Here is a 27,170-nt window from a genome sequence, read left to right on the forward strand (position 1 = left end):
GCAGTACTCCAGCTGCACTCTCACCAATTTGTTGAGCAGAATAATCTCCTTGGCTTTGCTGGAGATGCATCGACTTGATGCATGCCAGAGTATTTGCCCAACTGGCTTATTCATACTGCAGTCTATTACCCTCAGGTCCTTTTTCATTCATGGTGCTAGTCAGTGTTTTGTGATTTTTGTTTGGTTGGGTTTTTTTTTTGGGGGGGGGGGGGGGGCAGGAAGATGGGACATGACTTAAGAGGTAGAGTATAAATGAGAGAATCTGAGGTAGGAAGCTTAGTCTCTTTTAAATTGGCCTCCCTTTTTAAGTACAGAAGTGGAGGTGGTCTCAATTTGGAAGACCTTTATTCTTGCAATGGGATAACTCTAGTGTAAACTCTTAACTTTACAAGGCATTCATCACTTGTCAACAAGACTGCCAGAAAAGTGGTCCTCAGAACCAGAGTAGGTAAGAACTTTAACTTTTGTTTTTCTGCTGATCCTAGCTCCCATAGGAGCAAGACTTATACATAACCTCTCCCATGCTCTGTTTTCTTCCCAGATCTTAAAGCAATGAACTTCTGCCCTGTAACTTTTTTCCAGTTCAAAAAGTATGTATGTAAACTTGTGTAAGCTATTGTCTTGGATCTCTTTATACACTATACAGCTACCCAGTGGACAAAATGCTTGTGAGACTTCCATCCCCTCAAAAAAACAAAAAAAAAACCCCAAAGAAGCTGTGTAGAGTACACCCAAAATCTATAAACTGCTGCCTCTAACTCGTACTAGAGTCAAAACTCAAAGGCCTAGTATAGAAAGTGGTTGTATGTAGCTTTTAAATGTGTTTTAATTTAATGTTTACCACACTGCTCTCTACTCTGAAAGGAAAGCTTCCCTATTACAGGAGTCCATATTTTACAACTTGAAGTGTAATAGCCACTAAAAGGAACCTCTTGTCAGTAGTAAAGGGAATCAACTGCCTTGCTAAAATTTGGGTTCTTGGGTCAGTTAAACTAATTGCACAACCTTAAATTGCAAGCACTTTTAATGCATGTTTGTTTGGGTTTTTTGTGTTTTGTTGGTTTTTTTTTTTTTTTTTTTTAAATCTTTTAACTCTTAAAAGAGCCTGGCTACTCCATGAGTTATACCTCCTTGACATAATAGGAAAATAGTAAGTCTCCTACTATAGTTGTTATATACTTGGTCACTTAATTCTTAAGCTTTCTTTAGGTGACCTGTGTTCAGAGATTCTACTGACTTCATAAAACACTTGTCTAGAGAAATTCAAATGAGCTTTCAGTAGCACTTACAGGCTTTCCCACTTAAATACCCATGGACTGGAGCACAGGTATAACTTTAAGAAGCTACAGTATTTGTACAGATTTACTAGTTTGTGTTTGGCTGACTTATTTTTATCTTTTTAGGGGGTTAGGTTTTTTTTTCCAGCTTTCTTTTTTCCTTAAGAGTCTACTTGTCTTTTACTTTTTGTCTCTCCTTTAAAAATTGATCTTTTTTTTTTTTTTTAAATTATTGGAATAATTCTTACCTACTCTTCCAGTAGCTATACTTCTAAATGAAAATCTAACAATTTATCCCACTTATGCAGCAGCATTTCAATTAATTCCTAAACAGATGTCACTCTTGCCATTTACCACCTTCATCCCTCCTCCTCCTCCTCCCCCCCCTTCCCCCCTGCAAAGTACTAAAGTTACATGCTTTGAGACTCTTGTACAGTTTTTGCAACAGGTTTTGGTGCACTTTATTTCTTTCACAAGCTGAAACATCTTTGCATGGGGACTCCCTCCCCCTTGCCCTGGAAGTACTCCTTTTGAGAGGAGGGAGTTTGAAACTGGGGGAGAGAGAAACATCTTGTACTAAACAACTGAACACATTAACTTTATTTTGACTTAAATAAGTCTCTCTTGACTCCACTTGCATAGTGTATCTAGAGGTGATTGCATTATAGCTCAAAATAGTCTTACTCTGGTATGTTCCAAGCTTGCAGGCAAGGGCCCTAAATACAAGTCGAGGTGGGCTGAACAAGTACAGGGCACCAGCAAAAGCTCTGCCAGTCATTGGCTTCTTGTCTCTAGTGCCTGTTAGCTTGGGGCTGGCATGGGTCAGGTTGGTGAGGGGGGGCAGGTGCTTGGCAACCAGAACTATACCTCCTGTGTGGAGGTGCCAGCTTGCAGAGGGGTAGCAAGGGCCAGGGCTTGCAGATAAGCCCTTCAAGCTGGATGGAATTTCTTGGCAGGCCAGATGTGGCCAGTAGGCCACACTTTGCCCACCCCTGGAATAGGAGGTTGTTCAAGCCTACAAGAGCTGGGTCACCTTCCTGTGCCTGCAGAGATCTTTAAAAAACAAACCTGACCTAAAGGATAAGTCACAAAGCAAACCAAAACTAACTCAAATTTAAGGTTGTTTTATTCCTACCAGGAATCCTGTCTTATGGAATCCTTCTGCTGTCCTCTAAAGACTAGCTGAAGCCAGAAGTAGCATTAACACAGAGAATCCTTTAGATTATAGGAACACTAAACTAGAGGAGGCAGCTGCTGCTGCTACTACTTGTTCTCTTTTTAATATTTTTCTCACTTGTGGGTTATGCAGCCAGACTGCATACAGTGCCAGATATTTGAGCTTATAGGGAATTAATTCTTTACAGAAGAGATGGATAAGAGGAAGTAATCAAATTTCCATGGACCAAGTAGCTACAAGAAGATCAAAGACACCAGCATACTCTGTTTTTAAAAAAACCAAACAAAATAAAGAACTCCAAAAAACCCTGTTGTTCCAATTCTTTTTTTAGGCTTACATACTGCTGAGAGAAGTACAGCAAGGAAGCTAGTGACCTTCAGCTAGAAAGTACCAGCAAATACTACTACTACTACATGTTTTCATCAAATATTTGCTAAAGATGGCTTTGTACCTATAGCTCCAAGTGATCAAATACTTAACTATTTTGCTTTAGTTCCTGTTGCTAAAGACTAGATTCACATAACTGATAGGTCTCTTCTATCTAGTACTGCATAGGCCAGAACCCTGAGGCTGTGAAGACATGCTGGTCTATGCCTGAAGAAGGGTGTCTTGTGCCCAAAAGCTTGTAAAAAACAATTTTTCTAAGTATTTGGTTGGTGTAATAAAAGATATACAGACAAGTACTTAGGTAACTGAGATAAGTCCTTAGACCAACACAGCTGTAACCCATACCTTTGGGAGGTTTTTAAACTGAGTCTTCCACACAGAGGGTAAATTGTTTTGCTATGGTACAATACAGGGGGTTGGAATAAGTTGCCTTTGTGTAGTCTAAGGCTGCTGCTCTACCTAGCACATGAACTATTTGCATGGTCAGGAAGTTGGAGAAAATAATGACTTTAAGGGTGAGTAGTGAAATGAGAAGTTGGTTTGAATGCCTACTCTGACCTGGGGAGAAGAAGTTGAAGCCATGGTCTCCCACTCCCAATCACTGTACTCTCATAGTTGAAGTGACTTATTCTAGCCTACTGAAGCCAATTATTCCATCCAAAAAGCATAAATGTAATTTGACTGCTGGCAACTTCTTTCCCAACCTCTTATAACAGTATTGTGATTGTAGTATGCTTAGGGGAAGACTATCCCAAGCCTCAAGCAAAGCATTGGTCTCCTCTAACTTTGCAGGATGATTTAATCCCAGAGGTGTCAAACAAACAAGCCAGGAAGTCCTGCCATCCAGCACCCAGTACTGCCCCAAACAGCATGCAGCCTTCCTCACTTTCCATACTTGATCCAGTCACTGTTCTAGCTGGTCTGGGTCATATGCTGCCTAGGCATATAGTCCAGTCCAGCTGGAATAGCTGCTGTGCAGTTGCCACCCCAGCTGGACTATGCCACATGGCACCTGCTCCAGGACTCATGCTGTTCACAGCACTTGCAGGCAGTGGGTCTGGGGCTGCAGAGGCAGCAAGTACAGTGTAGGTCCCAGATCACCTGGAGCATCTACTGAATCAGATATGCTGGGGAAGAGAATGGGGGGGGTCCATAAGCCAGAACCAGCCCATGGATCACCCCCACACTACCCACCTGGCCTATGGAGCCAGATGAGTTTGACACCTCTGACCTAATCTAGTAAGTTAAGTGTAGTGTCTGACCCAGCTAGTAATTTGCTTTACTCTTTAACAAGAAGCTCATAGTTTCAGGCTGAAATAAATGTAACCCAACCTGGTGCCAAGCTAAAATATTTGTTCACACATTTTCTCAAAATTACAGGGCATTGGTAAACACTGCATTACCAATACTGGAAAAAAGGAAATCCTGACCAACTTTCTGCTCTACCACTAGAGAATTAGATTTAAAAATGGGAACAGTAGGTTCAACTGGAAACACAACTGTAGCATCTTATGCTGAGTACAAAGGCTATCAAGGGCAGTATGCTTCTTAAAGTCTCTTGAGCAGCATTAATTGGTGGAACAAGTGTGCAAATATCTCCAGCTTGCAAACTTCTCTACCCAGCCCCAGCCAGTCCTGTGGATTGACTTAAAAAAAAAAAGTGTACTTACTGTCTAGGAAGATCAGTTTACTTTTTTTTTTTTAAAGTTTAAAATCTTCAATAAAAAGCAGGTTTCTTAAAAACAAGGTCACCCAATTTGTTGTGTGCACAGTCAAGCCCCAAGGTGACCTATAGTTCTAGCTCCACTTTCTTCAAGAGATCTGCTGGAAGGCTTCAGTAGGCATCAATCTGTTTCATCATTATCTTCCGGCTGTACTCATAGGCAAGGAATAATGCGCCATTGGCTGGGAATGCACGAAGCATAGTAGGCTTTAGTCCAGAATACAAAGCAAGTACTCCTGGGAAACAAAAGTATGAACCAATTAATTATCTGGATGTTCAACTTTTAAAAGTACTGATTCAGAATATCTTGCATAACCTTACCTCCCACAGGGAAGAGCAACCTCACTTACTGGTCTCATTTAGAGTGAACAGGAGGCAAACTGAACCAGCTGACAATATTTCTGAGGCCAAAAATTTAAGGGTAGAAACAGACATTGCCCAACACCTCATTTGTGCCACCATAACAATTGTGAGCAAACAGATGTTGCTACTGTTTGTAGCGTGACAAAAGGAACAAAACCAGTGGCATGACAAAAGGCATTAAATAGACTCTGCTGTTTTATTACAGCAGATGTATATTAGTTCTATGGTGGAAGAGTACAGGTAGTCTGAGCTGCTTGTACTCTCAATCCATCTTGGGTTGGTGTTCTGGAGGCCCCTCAAGACCATGAAGCACTTGCTCATTTTTCCTGCTTAGAGAGGCACTCCAGGAAATCTCAAGGTACCTCTCCATACGCAGGGAAGTTGAGGTTCCCTTCTCAGCCAGACCCATCTTCCCCTCCACCCCCAATCACATGAGCAAAATCTGGTTGGGCAGGAAGAGGGGAGATGACAGCATCCCTTGTCCAATACCATCAAGGATGGGACAAGGGGCAACATGCATTTTGCTGGAGCACCCAGTGGTGGGGTGGAATAGTTGCAGTAGAGAGAGTGCAATGGGCCCTCTCCACACCTTTGATTGGCCAAGGGGACCTAGGAGTCCTGCCCCTCCCCAGAGATTGACACAATCATCTGTTAATCTATGGGGAGGGGTGAGACTTCTGGGGCCACTCAGCCAGAGGTATGCAAAAGTGGCAGCTGGTGCTTGGACTGCAAAAATCAAGGGGCGGCCACTGAGAATTAGGTAGATCCCTAGCTATAAATGGGATTTTCACAGGGGAGGTGAGAACGTTAGTGTTAACAGCCAAGGTAGTTACTGGATGCTAGATGTGTTAGCAGTCGGGGAAGAGCTCCTTTCTGCCCACATTAGGCTTCTTGGATTTGTCAAATCTCTTCCTAAATGACAACTTCAGCAACTGATCAATAAGGCAATTTAACAGTCTACTCCTTTCTTAGGAGCTTAAGTCTTATTTTAAAAGATTAAAAAGGGTCTTATTTAAAGCTTCATCCCAAGTATCACCTGTTTCTAAATTAAAACATTACAAGTTATAGTTATAAGACAGTAAAATATGTTAAATTCTCTCACCATTTTAAAAATGGATGGACTAAAAAGACTGCCTTCAAAAGAGGCAAGACTAGGAGGCAGCAGAAACCAAAATTTAGGCTCTCCTTTACTAGAGAGCTCTCCTTTACTAGCACCACTTTTGCCCAATGTTCTCCCTTCACTGTCTTTACAGAGATGGGTAAGTCCTTGAATTTCCCAGGACCGGGCAGTCCAAGGGAAAGGCAGAGCTTAAATCCCCCCTATAAAATGTATCTGCTGCAGTGCAATAGAACCTGGATACTCTACAGGATCAAGTTATACCCCTCATTTTAAGAGGATGAAGGAAATACAGAGCTTCAGTAAAGAGCTGTGGCATTTTAGCCATTGGCAGTGGCTTTTATTTCAAAGGGTGCTACTTCTTTGATCAGCTGTGCCTTTTGAAATAAAGGAGCTGAGCTACTTGTTCTTAGCAATCCACTGAACTGAGCAAGTTGCAAACCACCCAGATTACTCCTTTATCTATTGTACTCCACTGAAAGTGGTTTTGACCCATAATTCTGCAGATTCAGTTATACATACATACATACACACGCTTACCTTCATTTCTCAAAACATTTGAAAACGTTCCCATGAAACCCGCCTGTTTTCCAGCCATGGAAAGAACCTGAATTCTAGATTTGACACAGTCTATAGGGTACACAGCAATCCATAAGCAGATGCCTCCGAAGCCACCGCTTATCATTAAAGGAATAGGACCTTAAAAAAAAGGGGAAGCAAGCTGTTTTGCAGGTATGTGAACAGCAGCAATGCATAGAATGTTGTGCATCACAAAAAAAAAAAATAGCTTCTTGCTGATAGTTTTGATCTGTATTTTAGATATAAAGAATTAACTATTGTGAGTTGCTGGAAATTTTAGAATTACACATCTGCACATTTGGAGATGTACTTATTTCATGAACAATTTAGCTGGAAATCTGGCATTAAAAGGTGCATATGCATGCTTTCCTAACACTATTTCTAAATTTAATTCCTAAATTCTAAATGAAACCGCCAAAAGCCTCAACCTAGAATACAGAAGTCTGGTTCTGCCAATAGATATTTCTGTCTGTATGTACAGAGATATACAGGTACACAGAAAATGTCAATTCTGTCAATGGTATATCCAAGACAAAAAAATACAAGCCAAATCGGAGCCAATATAGCTAACATGGCTATAAACATTCAAGCCAGCAGTTCCAATTCAAAGTATAATGGTAAAGACATGTGTATGGAGCAAGATTCCATTGTTAGGTGATCGCTCTTTACAGCGCAAGTACAAATTTGTTTCTGGGATTATATTTTATTAAAAAAAAAAAGTTACGCACAGCAGAGACCAGAGGTCAGGTGATTAAAACTCAAGCTCTGCATCATGGCAAAGCAAACTACTGTTGCTAAATCCTTAGCAGGGGACAAGAAAATGAAGTTCTGACATTTTCTTGTATATGTGCATTAACTTTCAACCTTAATAATGTTCTCATAACATAGCTTATTTATATATTACTTGAACATCTAAATGTGCATTAAAATATCTCAGAAGAGAATTTTATATTAAAAATATAAATCATAATATGCCGAATCCATTGGAGAATGACAACTGTTTCACCGACCTGCGAGCTGGAACATACCTAGTTCATTTTTTGATCTCCCCGATGCAAAAAATGTCCGACTCAGCTCATATCCTCCAAAGAAGACAAAATAGCCTGGGAGTTCCCGAAGTAAAGTGCTGGACAGACCACGGTAAAACCCAAGGGGACCATCCTTTTGAAGAACACCTTTCACTACAGACCAAACTGTACTAATAGAGAGATTGGAAAAAAGAAAAAAAAAAAAAAAGTGATACTTAGCATTTTAACAGGTAGAATGCTAAAGACTGTTTGGAAGTACCTTCAATAGTACTTCTGTTTTACTATATCCTTTATTGGACCAACTGTGTAGTTGTCCTAAAAGGTTGTGCAATAGCTCTCCCCGCTGTATAGTTGGCTCAACAAAAACAAACAAACAAACAAACCAAAACAAAAAAACACCATGCAAAAATTTCCTCAACATTTCTGGGACCACCATGGTTACAGTAACACTCCATCCTTACATAAAAAGTAGTAAGGGAATAAAACCAACACAACACAGCTAAACAGGCTACACGTGTTGTGTTGCTGGCTCAGGTCAGTCGCACAAGTTTACCATTCACCTTGAAGGGGAGCAGGGCCAGACCCTTGGTAATGAAGTTATGAGTCTGCAGGACTACACATCTCTAGAAAGTAAAGTAGTCTATCCTTTGTGCAGTCAGCAGCCAGTACTAGCCAACATGCTTGTTAAAATTGGGGATGGAATGTCAAAAGTAGATGTATGATGGCAACAGATTACACACTTACTTGTGTCCTTGTGTTATCTTCCCAGATAGCTGCAATTCATGCATGGTCTGCAGTCGACACTTCACTAGTTCTGTGGGACAAAGAACCAAAGTGGCGAATGCAGAAGCAAAAGAGCCAGCAGCTGCATTCTGAAGATCACTGAAAAGACAAATTATAGAAGGCATTTGAGCATTCATCCTCCTTTACTATACAGCCTAAGCACCAGTTTCCTGAAAGCTTTAATAAAGCAAAACAGAAGGACAAAAAATGAAAGAAGAATCATTTATGGCAAAGGTACAAAGGTACAGCCCCTGGGCCAAATCTGGCATGTGGAGCCCCACTACCTGGCCCCCAGTGCTGCCCTGGGCCTGGGGTTGATCCATACATCGCACAGTGTGTGCTGGACTGACTCCACCTGGGAGTTTTCAGGGGACATATGCTGAACACAGTATCTGCACCAGCTAGTTCAGAACATGCAGGGCACCTGCCCCAGCTGCTCTGAGACAATGTAAGACATGCAACACCAGCCAGTCCAGCAGCTCTGGGGCAGGCACCACATGCAATGTGGGTCCTGGACCAGCCAGAGTGGGTGCTGTGTGTGGCACATGTCCCAAGCCAGACCCATGAAGCGAGTTCCATGTGCACTGAATCTGGCCCACAGGGTTGGGCACATGCCATTTATCTTCCCTTTGGGCTGGCCCCACACCACCCATTGGGCCAGATGAGACTGACAGCCCTGATGTGGTGTTACAGCGTGATGGCAAAGTAGTTTAGTTGTTCTTGGATGGCTCCAGATTGCAGGAGTTTGGACCTTTACTCTGGAGTCATGCTGCCCCCAGTTGACCCACCTGTAAATGGGTATATCTGGTCTTTTGAGAAGCAAAAGGGGAGGGGGGGGGGAAAAAAAAACAAACAAACAGATGACAGGTGTCAAAAGGCAGCCAGATATGATGCTAACTACATCATTCAATGCTCCCTTGTATACCACTGGCTTTTGAAGCTTTGTGCCTTAACCATAATATCCTGAAGGGCAAAAAAGGCTAGAATTAAAATAGGGAAATAATTAATTAAAAACCCAGCTTTCTCCATCTCCATGTAAGTTCAGACAGCTAAGGAAACAGGCCCTTATCATTAAACAAATCACAGCCTATATAAAGTGAATAAAGCAGAACTTAAATACTGTATAGTTTCATTAACTAATAACATCACAAGGCCAAGCCTTTATCCAACCAGTCACAGTTCTTTAGCAACTAGGTAAAGACATTAGTATAAGGAACCTGGGGAGGAGAGAGACTGGGATAAGGAACTGAGGTGACAGACTGCATGAGTCCAGGGCAGGGGAGGACAAGAATGAGAGAGATAGTTTTAGTGGAATCCAAGGAGAGGCTGGTATAAGATGAACAACTGGACTGGGAACATATTGGGATGGATGTGATAGAATGGGTTAGGTCTGGGGATGGAGAAGCAGGCAGAAGAGACACCCACTAGAGCATACTCCCGTCCACAGCCCAGGGTATACAAAGGCGCAAAAGACCATGGCCAGTAAGTCTCATCCCCCATCTGCACGCATCAGCCCGAGAGGTCACAACCTACTACTGTCAGCTATGCAGGTTAAGGTGGCAAGTCTACATAGCAGATCCCCTGCTGATAAACCAAGTGGATACCAGCCAGCCAGAGTTACCCTGTGATGTTTTTCTGCTGCTTGTTTTTTTCCCCCTCCAAAACTGCGTACATACACACGCAGTTAGAACAGGGGTCCTACACCTTCCCCTAACCCCACATGCTGGCATTGGGACTGGTCCTATCCTATGCGCCTGATTATAGCTCATAAAGCCACAACCCCTTGAGCTCTCCACAGACTGAATGACATGGTGCTTAGGGTTGAGCACCCCCCCCCAATGTTAAAAGAACACTGGTTTGGTTGCAAAGTCAAGCAACCCAGAGTTAGTTGCCAGGGCAACTTGAATTCATCTCCCTTCCCTAGTACCTCTACATTACAATGCAGCCTATTTACATCATTACACTCCTCCCCTTTCCCATCATACGGCTGCTGCCTCATCAAGTGCACAGAATGGATCTGCTCTGGGGGTGCGAATTGGGAAGATCTACTGTAGGGGTGACCCTGGTCTCTTCTGTTGAAGAAGCTGGAATGTGTGTAGTGAATGAGGCAGGTGACTGTGGGATGAGAGAGGGTAGCCTTGTGGCAATAGCACCTGAAATAGAATCCAGCTCCCTAAGGTACTATCCCCACTACTACTGAGTTCTTGTATGATGCTAGTCAAGGCTCTTAAGCCACACTTCTTATATCCTAGATGCTTGACCCAATACCTCATTGTCTGCTTTACAGAAGCACTGAATACTCCAGCTACAAACTGGAGTCAGCAGGAGCAGTACTCTGAATGTGTGAAGTGCTGAAGAACGTAGGACCAGAAAGAGCCTCCTCAGCCATTGTGTCCTGGCCTCAGCATTTGCAGCCAGTCATTTAGCCAAGGAATCCCCAAAAATCACAACAAACCCTTGTACACCAGTCATTAAGAATACTCTATAAACATGCTACAGCTGAAAGCAGGGGTGTAACATTAAGTCCTAAAACTAAACAAGTCCCAGGCATCTCAAAAATCGGACACCCAAAGGTTAGTGAATACTTTTGACCTGGATAAATGTGCCCTAGCTCTCTCCCTCCCCAACCCCCTTTCCAATCCTCCCCTGGAAAAACAAGATTAAGATGTTCCACACCTCCCATGAGCACGTGAAGATAAATTGGTGTTTGTGACCTGCTAAAAGTAAATTTAGTGAGGATCCAAAAGAGCCCACGAGAAAGTTAGCAACTTTGTTTTCAGACCAGCATTCAAATAACAGTCAGTAAACAAAGCACAATGACGTAGAAGTGTGTGGCAAGAATCTAAAGCTATATGGTCTATCTTTGTATATTTGTTGTTTTGAAGTGCAACATATGACTGGCCCACTCAGACAGTCATGGATCAGGGTTGGCAACAGCAGCGTGACACGTGAAGACATTTTGTTTGGCACGTGCGCTTCACGGAGGATGGCAGGGGAGCCACAAGGGTCTAACCCTTCCCTACCATCTTTCCTGAGGCATCCTTGCACCTGTCGCTGGCAATGAGCTGGGCCGGGGCTCTGCCGACCCCCATATAGCTGCTTGCATCCTCCCTGTTGAGAGCAGCCTGGGCTGTGGTGGATGGCAAGGACCTGCCCAGAGCCCAGACCAGCTGTGGCAGGCAGCCAGGAGGCTGCAAGCAGATGCACCTGGGGCTCCCTGGGTTCAGTGCCTTGGATTCTTTTAAGCAAACAGCCACTGAAACTTGCTGAGAGGTGGGAGGGGGCTCATCTACTTGAAGTGTACATGGGGTTTTTGTGTTTTGCTTTGAGTTTTTGTTTTGTTTTGTGTTTTGTTTTTTGGACCAGTGAAGCTAAACTGCACTAGTCTCTGGTGCCAAGGTATTGCACCAGTGCAGTTAGCATTGTTTCAGACTTATGATGAAAAATTTCAAACTATTCAGTGCATGGGATGCATGCGGGGTCAAATCAAATCACTGCTAACTGCACTGGTGCAATACCTCGGCACCAGAGACTAGTGCAGTTTAGCTTCACTGGTCCAAAAAACAAAACACAAAACAAAACAAAAACTCAAAGCAAAACACAAAAACCCCATGTACACTTCAAGTAGATGAGCCCCCTCCCACCTCTCAGCAAGTTTCAGTGGCTGTTTGCTTAAAAGAATCCAAGGCACTGAACCCAGGGTACAGGGGTGTTTCTGTTAATGCTTTCAGGTATGCTGCCAATAGAGACCTTCTCTGCCTTAGTTCAAGTATTCACATGCACTGTATTTTATAGACATCCAAGCACAAGGCACATGTGGAAGAAAATGGGCAATTTGCTACTCTTTTAAGAGTGCTGGTAAAGTTGGGATCTGAAAGATGGGATGGAGTAAACTGTCAGCAAGTCTGCAGATGACACCAAGCTGGGGGGAGCAGTAGGTATGTTTGAAGGTAGGGCTACATTAAGAGAGACCTAGGAAAAAACAAAAAAAACAAAAACAAAAAACCCCCCAAAAAACAAAGAAGGGAGGACTGGATCGAAGTAAGTCTTATGAAGTTCAATACGGACAGGTGCAAAGTCCAGCACCTGGGACAGAAGAATCTTGTGCACCAGTACAGGCTGAGGACTGACTGGCTAAGCAACAGCTCTGCTGCACCTGGGGGGTTATAGTGGACAACAAGCTGAATAGCAGTCTTCACAGCAAAGACTCGTAAGAGCATACTGGGATGCACTAGGAGGAGTGTTGCCAGCAGATCGAGGGAAGTGATTATTCCCCCTGTACTCAGCACTGCTGAGGCCACATCCGGAGTACTGTGTCCACTTTTAGCACCACCCTCCCCCACTACAGAAATGATGTAGACAAATTGGAGAGTCCACAGAGGGCAGTGAAAATGGTTAGTGGGCTGGGGCACATGACTCACGAGAAACTGAGGGAAATGGGCTTATTTACATCTGGAGAAGAAGAGTCTAGGATCTAATAGCAGCCTTCAAGTACCTGAAGGGTGGCTCCAAAGAGAATGAAGCTGGACTGTTCTCAGTGGCGGCAGATGACAAAACAGGCACAATAGTCTCAAGGTACAGCAAGGGAAGTTTAGGGAAAAAAAAAAAAAAAAAACCACCACCACCACAAAACCTCAAAGAGGGTAGTAAAACACTGACACAGGTTACCCAGAGAGGCTGTGGAATCTCCATCCTTTAGAGGTTAAGACCCAACCAGACAAAACCTTGGCTGGGATCAGATAGTTGGGGATGGTCCTGTTTGAGCAAGGGCCTGAACTAGATGGCCTCTTGAGGTCCCTTCCAACCCTAATTTTCTATGAAGTTCAGAATTCAAACACCCCTGGCCCTAACTTACCTGCAACACAAAGCATGATCAAATCTTTATTTGCTAAAACTATGCATGTTTTAGGACTGCAATTTAAAAAGATACTTTCCCCCCCTCCACAGTCACAATGAGAGTTAGATACATTTAGAAATACTTAAGACTGAAAATCCTTACTCTACTGTGCTTACCAAACTTTCAGACATCTGCTAGTCTAATTAAAAAACAAACAAAAAATGCCAAAAAACACTCTAGATACATTTCTCATAGACACTGTGCTGACAAGCAACCTGCTCTTATGAAATACACTACAGGCAGCTAGATAAAGTGTGAGATAGAGTTAGCACTTACTCAGCCACAATATAGTATACAGTGCAACAACTTCATTAAAAAAAATAAATAAATAAAAAAAAAAAAAATCAGGTAACATTAATAATTACTGTTGACTTAATTGTGCAATACATTGGAGGAATGAGATTCAGTTACTAACCTCAGCTCTGTTTTCCTGTCTAGTCCAGCAAGAAACCTCACAATTTGTTGGCAAAAGCCATAGCACATGAACAGAACAGAGTTTTCTGCTATATTGGCTACAAGTGCTGGTGTGGTTCCCTTATAGAAGCCTCGAAATCCCACTTGTTTATAGGTCTTCACAAAACAGTCGACGAGTCCTTTATACATGTTGGGAAATGTCTGCATCTTAACCTTAGCTGTGTCAAAGGGCTGGCCTGTCACCACACATGCTGTCCCACCTGAGGAAAATTTCAAGATTCAACAGCACTTTAATGATCACATGAACAAATAGCCTACCGAAGGCAAGTATGAAACAAACCTGTTGAGGAAAAAAAAAGTCATGAAATATGCAAGAGGGGACAAAGTCACTGCTGGCATAAGACAGACAAATTTTCACTATACTAGTGAATTTAATTCTCAGAATACTACTGAAGAAAGTTACAGAAGTACAAAGTGACAACAATGAGGACCAGATTATAATAAAAACAAACAAGTATCAAATAAATTAGATAGAGTTTGGTCTCCAGTGCTTACATGTAGATGCTGGATGCCTAAAAATCTAGGTAGCTCACCCCCAGAGGGAAATCTAATTTGACCTGCTGCATGTGATTAGGCTCATAGACAGTCAGTGGGGAGGACTTGGGTACCTCTGGAGAATGACTTAATTTAACCAGTTTAGGTGCCTAAGCGCTCCACATAAAGCATGGCAAGAGGAGGCGCTTCCTAGCAGTGACCCATGAAGATGCATCAAAATCTAGCTAATAGGAAGCAGTAGCATGGGGGTTTGCCCAGGTTCTCAGCCCTGTCCAAAGCTTTGGTGCCAACCTTAACAGGCACCTTTGTCTCCCACTTCCTGCATGATGGGCTCTAGGCCTTTCCCAGCCTGAAGCTATTCAAACATACACCTCCCGCACACAGCAAGGAGTGTCTTAGCCACCGGGCTGTAGAAGAGTCAGGGCAACACAACTCTCCACCTTTCCTTTTGAAGTTGGGCTGATATACAAGAAGGGGCCTCACTGTAGCTTCATGGTTTCAACAGTTCTCAGGAAAAGGAACCCTCTAGGTTCTGATCCCTGCTGCCATGACATTTCTGTTCAAGCTCTCTTCCTCACCCCCCAACCCCAGCCCAGGGGAGCATCATAAGCCCCTTGCTATAGGGTTAACACCAATCCTATGAGGAAAGAAGGAAAGCAAAACAACTCTTGTATTCTTTGCTGCCAATGGCTCAAGTTCAACAGGAAGGGTGAAGGGTGCCACCAGCTGGCCTAAAGCATGGCAGTTAGGACAACATGAAAAAATATGGATTTGGGTCAGGCTGAGGCGGGCTTAGACGTCAATCCTTCAACTCCCTTGGAGACCACTCTAACCTACAGGTATTAAAACAAAAGGCAGGCAGTGACACCACCACTGCTTATGAGCCGAGTGTAATGCTTTTGGTGCAAGCAAGGCATGTTCAGAGAAGGTTCAACAGGTCACATTATGAAGACTTTGACATCTCCTCAGGACTAAAAGGGATCAGAAGAACGTTGAGTAGGAGCAAAGCAACCAGGTGGTCAAACTATCACTTCTGAGCATGTTCAGAAGCCCAAGCGTAGGCACCTAGTGAACTCTGCTGTTCCAAATGGAGGTACCACCAGTTTTTTGGCTTATGAGGGAGAGAAACTGAATTGTTCTCCAGAGCCTAGCAGTTAAGTTCAGTTTAGGCATCTACAGCATTATACCGAGTCATGCCTTTAGTCACTTGCTGTCCTAATACCAACCAAAAGTTTATATTCCTTTATTCCTGAAAGGTTTGAATTAATGAGATTTTATGCAACTGCCATGATGCATTAAAAACAAACAAACAAAAAACTATAACAAAAAACCCCAAACACCCAAGAACTACAGGGCCAAATACAAGAAAAGTATTGCTGTCCCTGATCATGTGGGTGGCCCTCCTCTGAACCCTCTCAATGCTGTCCACATCTCTCCTGAAGTGAGATGCCCAGAACTGGATGCAGTACTCCAACTGCAGCCTGACCAGTGCCACAGAGGGGGAGGATCACCTCCTTGGACCTGCTTGAGATGCATCTGTGGATGCAGGACAGGGTACGGTTGGCCTTCCTGACCACGTCCCCACACTGTCAACCCATGTTCATTTCGGCATCATGAATGATTCCAAGACCCTTTTCTGCTATTCAGCCTCTGCACTGACAAGGGAGTTCCCCAGCCTGTAGGTATGCTGCTGGTTCTTCCTCCCCAGGTGCAGCACCTTTCACTTGTCAATGTTGAAACCCATCCTTTTCTCATCTGCCCACCCCTTTTGTCTCAAAGTAGAATGGAGCTAGTATACAGTTTACCCTGTATACTGTACTTAGTCTCCAGATAATTATATAAAGGGAAAATAGAAAAAGATAACAGTGAGCAACATTGCTAAACTGAGCTGCAAGGTCAATGTGTCAAATGCTTCACATCATTGTCTTAAGTCATCACAGTGCAGTAATTTTCCATGAGAGCAAAGTCAATTAGGTTATCTATAGGAGAGACTGAAAACACTGTTAGGACTCTACAAGCAGTGTGGCAGTGCACCTTCAGCTGCTTGCCATTTTAAGGGTTGAGGCAGGCAGCTGGCAGGTGCCTCATTAGGGACGCCAGTTTAGGACACGGTTTATACAGAGGGAGGCAGCAGTTAGCTGATGTTTCTTTCATGGCCACTGGCAGCAATGCCTCAGGAACATCCTGGGGGCAAGGGCAGGAACTACTGGGATGGCATGGAGGCTCCTTTGGTCTTGGGCATGACCTAAAACTGCACCCTGCCAGGGTAGGGAGGCCTGGTGGGACTGCCTGTGGTGGGGCAGGTCTCAACTAAATGCCAGGATGGCTAATTTCCCTGGTGAAAGGTGGGTAGGGGCACCTTAACCCCCCCACCCCCCATCTGATGGGTAATCGTGAGAGCTGTGGGAGTAGTGGAGCCAGGTATGCTCATGGGCACCAGAGCCTGGCAGGGATGCAAGATCCTGGAGGCCAGAAGGGGAAGTTGGTAACCATGGTGTGAGGCCCCTCACAGAGTAGGGCTGAATGGGGAGTAAGCCTGAAGGCCAGCCCCATAAGTAGCTAGTTATAAGTATAATGAGGAGACCCCAGGGTGGGGCAGGGTGTAAAGTTGGCCGGTGAGGAGGTTGGGGTAAAAGCAGCCTAGTGTTGGTTTAAGGCTACACCACAGAGTAGGAAAACTTGTGGGAACTGAAGCTGCTGCATGGTGGTACCAGGGACAGAGTAGCTAAGCCTGAAAGCCCACAAGGGGTTGCTCAAGAGGAGCTAGGGCAGTGGAGCGTGGCCCAGGATGGGCAAGTATGCAAGAGGCCCCCTGTGAGAAAGGGGGCTGAGAGACAGACACAGAGACAATGGTGCCCAATTATGGACTTAGTTTGCCCTGGCCTCAGGCTGGGGGAAGTAATCATAATCTGGATGCCATCTGCGAGGCATGGACCACGGTGTAAAGCGGGTTTGGAGCTGTGGATAGTGCCCCTCGGTATCGGGGCAAGGAATGGGCAGCCTCCCACTTAATAAATCAAGTTAACAACCAAAGTTGTGGCAGGGGAGACGGGGAAGACTGCCCAAGGCAGGTGGGCTGGCTGCCTTGGGATCTAGCCATGAAGTTGCCCCCCTATCACACAGTGTTTTGTGTTCAGGCTATATTAATTTTCTTTCTGCTGGAGATTTTCACATACCATTTTTTAGAATATACAGGACAAGTTTTTAATTCTGAAAAATATGTATTTCTAAACAAACCAATTGTGCACATGTGGTTATCATAAATATCTGGTTATCAAGAGGTTACTTTTTGGATAGAAAGGGAAGAGGAGTTTGAGAAGGAGTAAAATAAAGAGCCTGGATGTGCAAGTCCAAATGCACTCAGAGGAAAAAACAAAACAAAACAAACAATGCACACTTTTTTGCCAGAGTGTTTCCTATAAGTGCTGTACTTAACAGGGCTGGTCTGTGTTGCTCCTGTGTTACTAGACAAGACAGGCCTTTCAGGAGAATTCCTATCCTACCTCCAACTATATCCATTTTCATCCTAGACCAAATGGCTTTGTTGGACTTGCTGGCTACTGAGCAAACCCAACTTGGAATCAGGGCTTCTTGCCCTCCTGATGGAAGGGCTGAATAAGAAAAGCTACTGCTGGCTTGGACAGTCATGTGAACTTCAGCTGAGGGAGCTAGAACAAGAGGCTTGAATGCCTCAGGCAGCTGCTAGCACCTTCCTCAGACTAATTCCAGACTGGGCTCAGCAGAAACCAGAAGTCTGAGAAATGAAGCAAAGAACAGAACCTGAAATAGCCTGGCTAAGAGTGGCTGAAAGAAACAACCAAAAAAAAGCTTTAAAAACAGAGAAAGCTAAAAGAGTTAAGAGGGGCTCAAATAATCTGAGGTGAGAGAATTGACAGCTAAGGGTGAATGACTTCTTAAGGGGACTCCTGGAAAGGATAGGAGAACTAGGTACAAGTAACAGAGTGAGGGTATTTGAGTCTCTAACTTCTCAGAGTTATTAGTTTGCTAGGTTTTTTTTTTGGTTTTTTTTTTAAATAAATCATTTCCAGGTCGAAGTAAAAAGTTCAAGTTTCAACTGAGCAGAGCTCAAATCATTCAAGTCTGTGTGGTGCTACCACCAGCAAGTATCCTACCTTCCAGACAGTCTGGGGCTTCAGATACTCCCAAATCCATGGCAGGCATCCTGCATGCAGGCCCCAAGCACGGAGGCCTTGGAGTTCAGAGGCCCCCCCACAACCTCACTTGGCCTTTTAGCTTGCTAATCCTCTTTGGCACAGCCAGTTTCTGCTGGAGGGCAGGAACCCAGCTGTAGCAAGCAACAGGCAGCAACATTAAAGTAAGAGAGAGCTTGGCTAGTATGATGAGTTTCCAACAAAAAAAAGGGGGGGGGGGGGAAATAAAGAAGACCTGTAAGGAATGATAGACGAGGGAGAAAGATTAAGAGCAACCTTTTAGGACAAAGGAAGATGATCAAAGTGAAAAAAAACCAAGGGCATTTCAATATTTTTATTCAATTGTTTCAAGGTTTGGGCTCCTTTATTCTACTTAAAAGGAATACCAGAGCTACAACCAGAAGAGGAGGCTTAAAACATAGCTGTTGCGTATCTTTAAAATCTACTTTCCTATATATAGCCAGGAAAGAGACTTCCTGGAAGAGTAGGTTTATTGGTAGTTGTAAGTAGTTTGGGCAGGGGAAAGGTAAGAAGGGAACATATGCCATCAGTATTGACAGTCCTTTTAAATTAAGGCTAGGTTTCTAGTCATTCTGGTAGCCAAGTTAGCTTTCTGAATGCAAGTCAGGAGTGTCCCATTCCCAAGTCTGAAGCTAAACAGATCTTGTATCTCTACAGTCTATGCAAGTTTTCCCAAGCTATGTATGGCAAGGGGTGAGGGAAAAAAAAAAGGAGGGAGGACAAGACTCATCATTCTCCATTTCTGCTTATTTATTTGGCAAAGAGAACCTAAGAAGAATCACAATATTCACTTTGCTAAAGAATAACTTCAGGATCTGCCCTTGTCAAACTATGGCAAGGAAGACCCCCTAAACAAGGGGGTAGAATACTAGGAGAAGTAGGCTGCTTCACCTCAGCAATGGAATAAACAGAAGACTGAAGGCTCCTCTCCATTCAGCAGCCAAAGGAAGCAATGTGGAGGCACTGAAACAGGTGACTGGACAGAAGTCAACACAAAAAAAGCATCCCTCTGCAGAGCTTGCACACCTCACTCTGCCTAATAATTTTCACACTGCTGTCTCAATATGAAACACTGAATAGTAGGCTCCTTGTGAAGTTTTCAAGCCCAGTACTGTTAGACCCATGGCACAAAGACATAGAGCAAAAATATAAAATGGACTAAATTATGTGCTCTATATGCAAAAATGGAAAGCTATCTAGTTTCAGTTATTAGTAGAGCTGCATATTAGATGCTGTATGTGGGGTGTTTTTTACTCCCCTTCTTTTGTAGCATACAAACTCAAAAGTTAATTAATTTCATTTCATGTTTCTTTGCTATCCAGCCTTCTTTGGTATTAGGAAATAAACAAAAACAAAACAAAAAAACCCAACAACAAACCAAACAACAACCCTCCAAAAACCTGAAAAAACAAAAACGAAACAAAACAAAAAAACCCCGACCAACCAGAGTCAATTATTTAATAAAAACTGGCCAAACCACTCATCTATCCATTGCAAGCCATGCTGCTAATCTGTGCGATATCTGGTACCAGTGAAAGCAATAGCAGCCAAAAGAAAACCAGTTTCAACAATTAAGGACCCCCCCCCCAAAAAAACCAAACAAACAAAAAACAACAACAACAAAACCCAAGTACACAAGCAGGTGTATGGAAATGTTTGTTCAGTTAGTGAAATAAAAAATAATTTGATTTTACAAATGGGTTTTGAATAAATTTTGGATAAATTGAGTCTTTATGATAAATTCCATTTGTGGTTATAGTTCAGCATCTTTGATGTCTATATAAAACAGAACAGGAGAAGCACTTTATACTGGCAAAAGGAGTTCTTCTGCCTCTCTTTTTGGGATAAGTAATTCTTCTATAGAAGGACAGCATTAAATCCATTCATTTTTTTCTGATATATAGGACTTTTGCAGTCTGCACAACTCATCCTAAATGCACAAGTGTGTATGTGTGGCATATGTGCCAACAGAGCAGGGGGGCTGGACCCAATGATCTCATGAGGTCCCTTCCAGTCCTAAAACTTCTGTGAATCTGTGAACAGTTAAGCCCCTTCTCTGAAAGATAAACACTTTTCTAGCAAAGAAGAACTTTAGCCAGGTAAAGCAACATCTAGACTGGGGTTTTACCAGTATAGATATCTTTAAGAGTACTTAAAAAAAAAACGCATCATGTGACTTACTAGACAGCTATGCCAGTAGTACAGACCTGGCATTGGAGCAGCATAATAGGTAAGAAGGTACTTTGAATGACATAAATGAACTGCTGACAATTAAGTTTCCCCAATTTCCACAGATATATTCTTTGGATGTTGCTTAAGATAACTCCAACTGAAAAGGGCAAGAGGCTATCCAAAGAGAATTCTGTGACAGCATTATCATGAGCACCTGCCTGCACACTGTTTGCCTGCACTGCAAAAACTTGACTTGTGACTGGCATTTTGAAACCCATGTGGGATTTAAAACTAAACACTAGGAAACGTGCAAATCTATACCTAGAAGATAATTACCCTGAAAGGGAGATTACATATTTACTTTCCAGCGTGCGTTTCACTGGAGAAGAGCGATAGTGATGGGAGGGGTGGGAAGCGGGAGAAGGCCCAGGTCAGCTGCTTCACCACAACATCCTTCTTCAACCATAAAGGATTTGACTTTATAAACAGGCTTTCAGAGAGTAAGAATGCTAGTGACAAGTGCCACTATAATTTACTAGTTAGACTGCTGTCCCTATACGGTGCTCATTTCAGATCGCAGACTCTTTCACATCAAAATCAAAAGCTTTGCAAAATATGACATTTTCTCCAGCGATATTACCTGCAGCTCCAGCTGTAAGGTCAATAGCAGCCTGAATAGCAGGATTTGTCCTCATGTTTCTCACTTGCTAATTGGTTGCCAAGGAATGAGAAATTCACAGAGTCACAAAGTGTCAAGACACATATACCTATGTAGGGGAAAAAAGGGGGGGAAAAAATGCATTAAAATGATGGTGATTCTTGTAGCCAATGTCACATATGCCAGATAAATTACTTGCATAATGTATTAATTACTTTCATACATCAATACACACTTAAATTTCTGTTCATGCCCCACCCCCTTTTTATTGATAACTTTTCTTAAAATAAATAAATACATACATAAATAAAAGGGTCAGGCTAGACTTGGACTGCCCTTCTTTGTCCTTACCAGGTGATCCGGGGCAAGTCACCTAGTCTCTTTCCCCTCTCGAAAGAAAAGAACATAGTACTTCTTTACTTCATGAGGAAAAGATGGAATAGGAGAATTACACTAAAGATCATAAGCAGCTCAGATGCAATATTAGGGCCCATATAAATTCCTAAGGTAAACAACAGTATCCATTCCAAGGACTGCTGAAAAATCAAAAGAAAATACTTGAAAGCAATTGTGCTTGTCCTTTGTTCCCAATGGAGGTCTCTTTAAAGGAAGCCCTGAGTTCAGCAACTTTTTGTAAAGTGAAAGTCAGGCCTTCCCTCTGCCTCTCAAGAAAGAAGCTAGCACAATAAACAGCCTTCAAGGGGCAAAGTTTTCAAATAAAACACGCAACACAAGTCTCCATGTTAGTGCAAAGGTTATTCCAAGAATTAAGAAAAAAAAAAAAATTTTGTTTTGCTCTAACCAGCTTGTTAGAAATTCAAAAAGTTTGTGGCTGCTGATGCTACCAAACATCCAACGTCTTTTTTTTAAATACTAGAGGCTAGAGAGTGAAAACTCTTTCTTCCTTACATTATGTTTCAGCATGTTTTCAAGTAAAAGGGGAGATGTTTATAAGGGTGAAAATCCTCCTCAGTTCTGAGCAAATTACTTAAATCTGAAGCATTCAGGGGGACAAACTAGTCAGATAAGCAGGAAGCAAGGGAGAAAAGCAATTCATAGTGCAAATAAAAAGATTCTGCTCAAGGAGATGTACCACATCACTTGCAGAGTTCTTGGGTTATGGATACAAATCTGTGCTGATAACCTGAGAACCAGAATCTCAGCTTAAAAAAAAAAATCCCTAATTTTTGGACACAAAAAAAGTAACCCAAAATCCATCTGTTTCCATGATTAAAATGAAACTCCACTATGTAAGATTAAGTTAAACTTAAATTATCCTACAATTAAAGTGTCACTACAGTTCACGCAGTATTTTGCAATTTTGATCTGGGAATATAAGTAGAGGAAGGAATCAATGAATAAAAACCGTCTCCAAATGATAGAAGTCATTATGAAGAAACAGGTCCCTCTCCGCAGTAGAGCCAATTATGAACACTCAGTAAGCTAAAAATGGACTATATGCCATCTTCCATACTAACTATTAGATATTCATTGAGGAGTTGACAAACTAAGGGAAACAAAAGGAAATGTTTTCAAAGAATAGTATGTTTGGCTAGGAATTTAAGTACCATGCCTTGGCTAACACAGATACCCTACTACACTGCTAGCTTAAAGAGGAAGTACTGAAACTAAAATTAAGCCACCAATGCATGTACTCCTTCCTAGGTTTCTTTCTATTTGACCGGTGTTTAACGGATCTATAGGTTTTCTGCAGGCATTGGCTACTTAGGTAATTAAACTGCAAATCCAAACCAGACAAGGAGTCACCTCTGTAATTATGAGGAAATATTTGGCAAGTCTAATACTAGCATCAAGTGCCTTCCATCTTGAAAGAAGTTTCTTCCATCTCTACGATTATGCCTCAATTTACAGAGATAGGCAATAGCCACTCTTTTTGAGAGAGAGGCAGGACATAACCCTGGACTTCCTTGAGGTCACAACAAGGCAGCACAAAAAGGATTACAACATAGGAGTCACAAAGGTGTCTCTTAGATGTCATGCCAACAAGAAGAAATAACGTCTTGCATTCAAAAACTTGTCTAATGCTATCCCAACTACATTGCTGGTTCAATAAAAGATATTGTCCTAAGAAATCCTTGCCTCTTGCACAGCACTGTACCTAGGTCCCAGGCAAACTTTTATTAAAATCAGGCCCCCCTTCACCAGAGATAATGATGATACTAATAAAAATAAATAACCATTTTTGGGCCCCTTTTCTGTTCGGGCCCTGGACAGCCACCAGGGCTGCCTATGCCTGTGTCCAGCCCTGTTTTTGCAGCATGAGCAAAGCTACCCTTGCCCATGCCAGAACCCAGGCTTTGGGAAAAGCAGTCTCAAAATCACGAGGCTGCCCTACTGCTTTGGCTATGGTGGGGGAGCGTTATAGAAAGGTAACCAAGGGGGAAACGCCCCCCCCCAAACCCGAATCAATCTCCAGAGCTGGAGACACGCGGGAAAGGAGAGAAGTTGTACCAGGTGACAGCTGGCAGGCGGTTCCCTTACCTGGTTCCGCACGGGTGCCCAAGCGTCACCTCAGAGCCACCTCAAATCAGCGGATGCTCGCGCCAAGAGCTGAGAAAGCCACAACCTCAACCACGTGGCAGCCTGCTCAGAGGCAAGCGCCAGGCCCTTTTAAGTGAAGAGGAGAGGACCTGGCCTGCAGCCTGCTCTGCCCTGTGGGAAGCCCCGCGAGGTCTGCGGCTCAAGGACGGGACCCTTCAGTCACCTCAAGACCCATCAAGGAGCTCTGGGGGAGCCCATCCCCCAGCAAAGGCCTCTCCAGGGCATCACAGGACCCCAGCAGCTCCGCCAGTCCCACCCCTGCTCCGAGCTGGAGCATCCCCGGCTGCGTCCTCCCCGGCCTACCCCGGCGGGGAGCGGGGCAAGGCCAGCCGTGTCCCCAGTCGGAGGCACTGGAGCGCCCGGAGCAGGCCAGAGGCAGCGGGCTGGAGCCCGGCTCCGCCTGAACCGCCCCGGGGGCTGCCCCGCCACGTGGGCACTGGGCTGGACTGGGCCGAGCCGGCCGCCAGCAGCGCCCGCGCCGCTCCCCGCCACGCGGGGAGGCTGCAGCCCCGGCTCCGGCCCCACTCACCCCGCAACCTCCGCCGCCGCCACCGCCTCATGCCCGCAGCCGGCGCTATATGCCCGGGCCGGGGGCGGAGCGCGCTGCGCCCCGCCCCGCCCCGCCCCGGCCCGGCCCCGCGGGCCTTGCGGCTTCCAGGTGGGAGACGAGGAAGGTGGTGTTACTGCTGCGTTCGTATCCCGCCTAGGGATCATGGCCATCAGTTTGCACACCCTGGCCTATGTTCAAGCGTGCGTCATCATGCTGGCTTCGCCGCTGATTTCATGTATTGTTCAAATACTTCACGCCAGTTGTACTGATCTCGCGCGTGGGGCTGCCCCCTCATTCCTCCCGGCAGAGCCGCGCTGGGCAGTGCCCACCAGCGCCCTCAGCAAATTCAGGGGCTGTGGCCTGCCTCACGCCCGCTTGTTTCCAATGTGAGACTGCCCTGGGTTTCCTGTCCACATCTGCCTTCGTCCCAAACACTCTGTTGTTGCATTATCATGCTCTCGCTTTTCAGGGGGGGCTGTAGATGTTTGCTGCGGGTTCCCAAAGTACGAGTAGGCCTGTGTCAAGTGGCGGCAGAGAGCGGGTGCTGTGAGGGAGAGTGACCAGTTTTTTTCCACTGTTCCTCTCTCACTTGCAGCCTCCAGCATTTAAGCTGCTTGGAGACGTTAAAAAAAAAGGGGGAAGGGAGTAGGGGGATACAGTACTTTACTTTAAACTTGGTGTGCTCTGGCGCCAAGCCCAGCACATGCCCAGAAGAGGCATTGCATTAGTTGGATTTGGCTCGCCCAACATCTGTATAGACTGGGCACTTTAACGGTGCTTTTATCTAATAGCTGATTGAATCAGCTTTAGATAAAAGTGCCAAGAAGACCGGCTGACGCACCGGATCTATTCAGATGCTGCAGAGCTGGGTCAAAGTAACATGCTGCTTCTTTCAGTAAAGTGTGTTTCATAGATTTCATAGACATTAGGGCTGGAAGGGACCTCACAAGATCATCGAGTCCAGCCCCCTCCCCCAGGGTCAGGAAGTCAGCTAGGGTCAAAGGATCCCAGCAAGATAAGCATCCAAACATTTCTTAAAAGTGTCCAGCATAGTTGCTTGCACCACCTTTGGAGGGAGTCTATTCCACACCTTGGGGGCTCAGACAGTAAATAAATTTTTCCTTATGTCCAGCCTAAAACGGTCTTGGAGGAGTTTGTGACTGTTTGACCTTGTCATCCTTTGGGGCGCTCTGGTGAAGAGGCATTCCCCCAGGTCCTGATGTACACCCTTTATATACTTATAGACAGCCACCAGGACCTTCCTGAGCCTGCTCTTTTCCAGGCTGAAGAGTCCGATAGCTTTCAGCCTCTCTTCATAAGGCCTGTTCTCTTGCCCTCTGATCATGCGCATGGCTCTCTTCTGGACTCTCTTGATCTTCTCGACATCCTTTTTGAATTGTGGAGCCCAGAACTGGATGCACTACTCCAGCTGCGGCCTCACCAAGGCCAAGTACGGTGGGAGGATAACATTCTGAGATTTGCTTGAGAAGCATCTATGGATGCAAGGCAGAGTTTTGTTCGCTTTACCAGCTACAACATCACGCTGGTGGCTCATGTTCATTTTGTGGTTGATCATGACCCCAAGTCCCTTTTGGCCATGGTGCTAGTGAGCGTAGCACTGCTGAACCTATAAGTGTGATGCGGGTTTTTTTTCCCCCAGAGGTGGAGTACCTTGTATTTTTCTGTATTGAATGTCATCAGGTTTTTATCCACCCACTTTCTAAGCCTATCAAGGTCAGCCTGGGTCACCAGCCTATCCTTGGGTGTGGACGCTCTACCCCAAAGTTTGGTGTCATTGGCGAACTTGACCAGTCCACTTCTGACACCAGCATCCACATCATTAATAAAGAGTTAAAGAGTACAGGTCCAAGGACCAGCCTCGGGGGACATCACTGGTCATGGAGCACCATTATCATTCACTTCCATCACCTGCCACTCTCTGGGTCCGACCTCAGAGCCAATTCCCAGCCATCGGACTGTGATGTAGCTGAGGCTGCAGTTGCCCAATTTTTCCATTAAGAGATCATGGGACACCAGATCAAAGCCTTTTTTAAAAGCCTTTTTTTAAAAGTGTTTTGGTTTTGGCTTTTTTAAAAATGTCTGCAGGCAGCCTTAAGGTCCAGGAAATTCTGATTCAGAGGCTGTCCCCCTAACTCCCGCATCACACAGTGGTAGAGAGTGGCTGTTGAAAGGGAGAAGGAACTGGATATGGCCAGGTTTTTTTCCCTCCACTGTTTCTCTCTCACTTGCAGAGGAGGATGTGGAGTGCAGAGGAACATCAGACTAGCAGGGACTACCACCTTGGTCACAGAGTCCAGGCACTTGCAATCACAGTTAACTATCTAAAAGATGTCAAGTTGAAAACTAGAGATGGACCTGAGACCTGCATTCTGAACTAGGACTTGAATCTTTTACAAATTCATTGGAGTTTGTCCCCAAAAACCAAGATCCCCAAATGAATTTCTGTTTAAAACATTTGGCTTAAAATACAAGGAGCTTTTTACATCCTCAAAAGCAGAATTGTGTGTGATTCAAAGATCATGTGCAGACTTCTTGGCAATTGGAGTTACATGCTGAATGTCCCAAATAGTAAAACAAAGAACTCAATCTGTTGCAATTTAGGGCAATCACCACATAATTCTCCAGTAACCTAATTTTTTTTCCAAATCAATGATTTGCCGGCTATATGTAAACCCCACTGAGCTGGATTGAGATAATTTTATGAATCAGAACCA

General features: G+C 44.1%; 2 protein-coding genes across 3 annotated transcripts in view; both read right to left on the bottom strand.

Moving 5' to 3' along the window:
• The window catches only part of LOC102575733 (fibrinogen-like protein 1), a 76,629-nt gene extending 72,036 nt beyond the window's left edge, over positions 1-4,593 (bottom strand). Inside the window, exon 1 of the mRNA XM_059713042.1 lies at positions 4,512-4,593. The gene's annotated coding sequence lies outside the window, so the exon portion shown is untranslated. The remainder of the gene's footprint in view (positions 1-4,511) is intronic.
• SLC25A15 (solute carrier family 25 member 15) lies at positions 1,863-24,496 on the bottom strand. Of its 2 annotated transcripts, none has more exons than XM_006259877.4 (7): positions 24,415-24,496; positions 21,306-21,432; positions 13,747-14,005; positions 8,396-8,533; positions 7,652-7,821; positions 6,585-6,743; positions 1,863-4,800 (listed from the first exon to the last, which is right to left on the bottom strand). In XM_006259877.4, the coding sequence occupies exons 2-7, from the start codon at positions 21,358-21,360 to the stop codon at positions 4,676-4,678; spliced, it is 906 nt and encodes a 301-aa protein (XP_006259939.1). In that variant the 5' UTR covers positions 21,361-21,432; positions 24,415-24,496; the 3' UTR covers positions 1,863-4,675. The 2 variants fall into 2 exon arrangements, with proteins under 2 accessions (XP_006259939.1, XP_019346903.1); XM_019491358.2 differs by lacking the exon at positions 24,415-24,496 and adding an exon at positions 23,826-24,108 and having other exon boundaries at positions 4,512-4,800.
• Between the last annotated feature and the right edge of the window lie 2,674 nt (positions 24,497-27,170).

The sequence above is a fragment of the Alligator mississippiensis genome, chromosome 1 (assembly GCF_030867095.1).
Source record: "Alligator mississippiensis isolate rAllMis1 chromosome 1, rAllMis1, whole genome shotgun sequence".
Lineage (NCBI taxonomy): Eukaryota > Metazoa > Chordata > Crocodylia > Alligatoridae > Alligator > Alligator mississippiensis.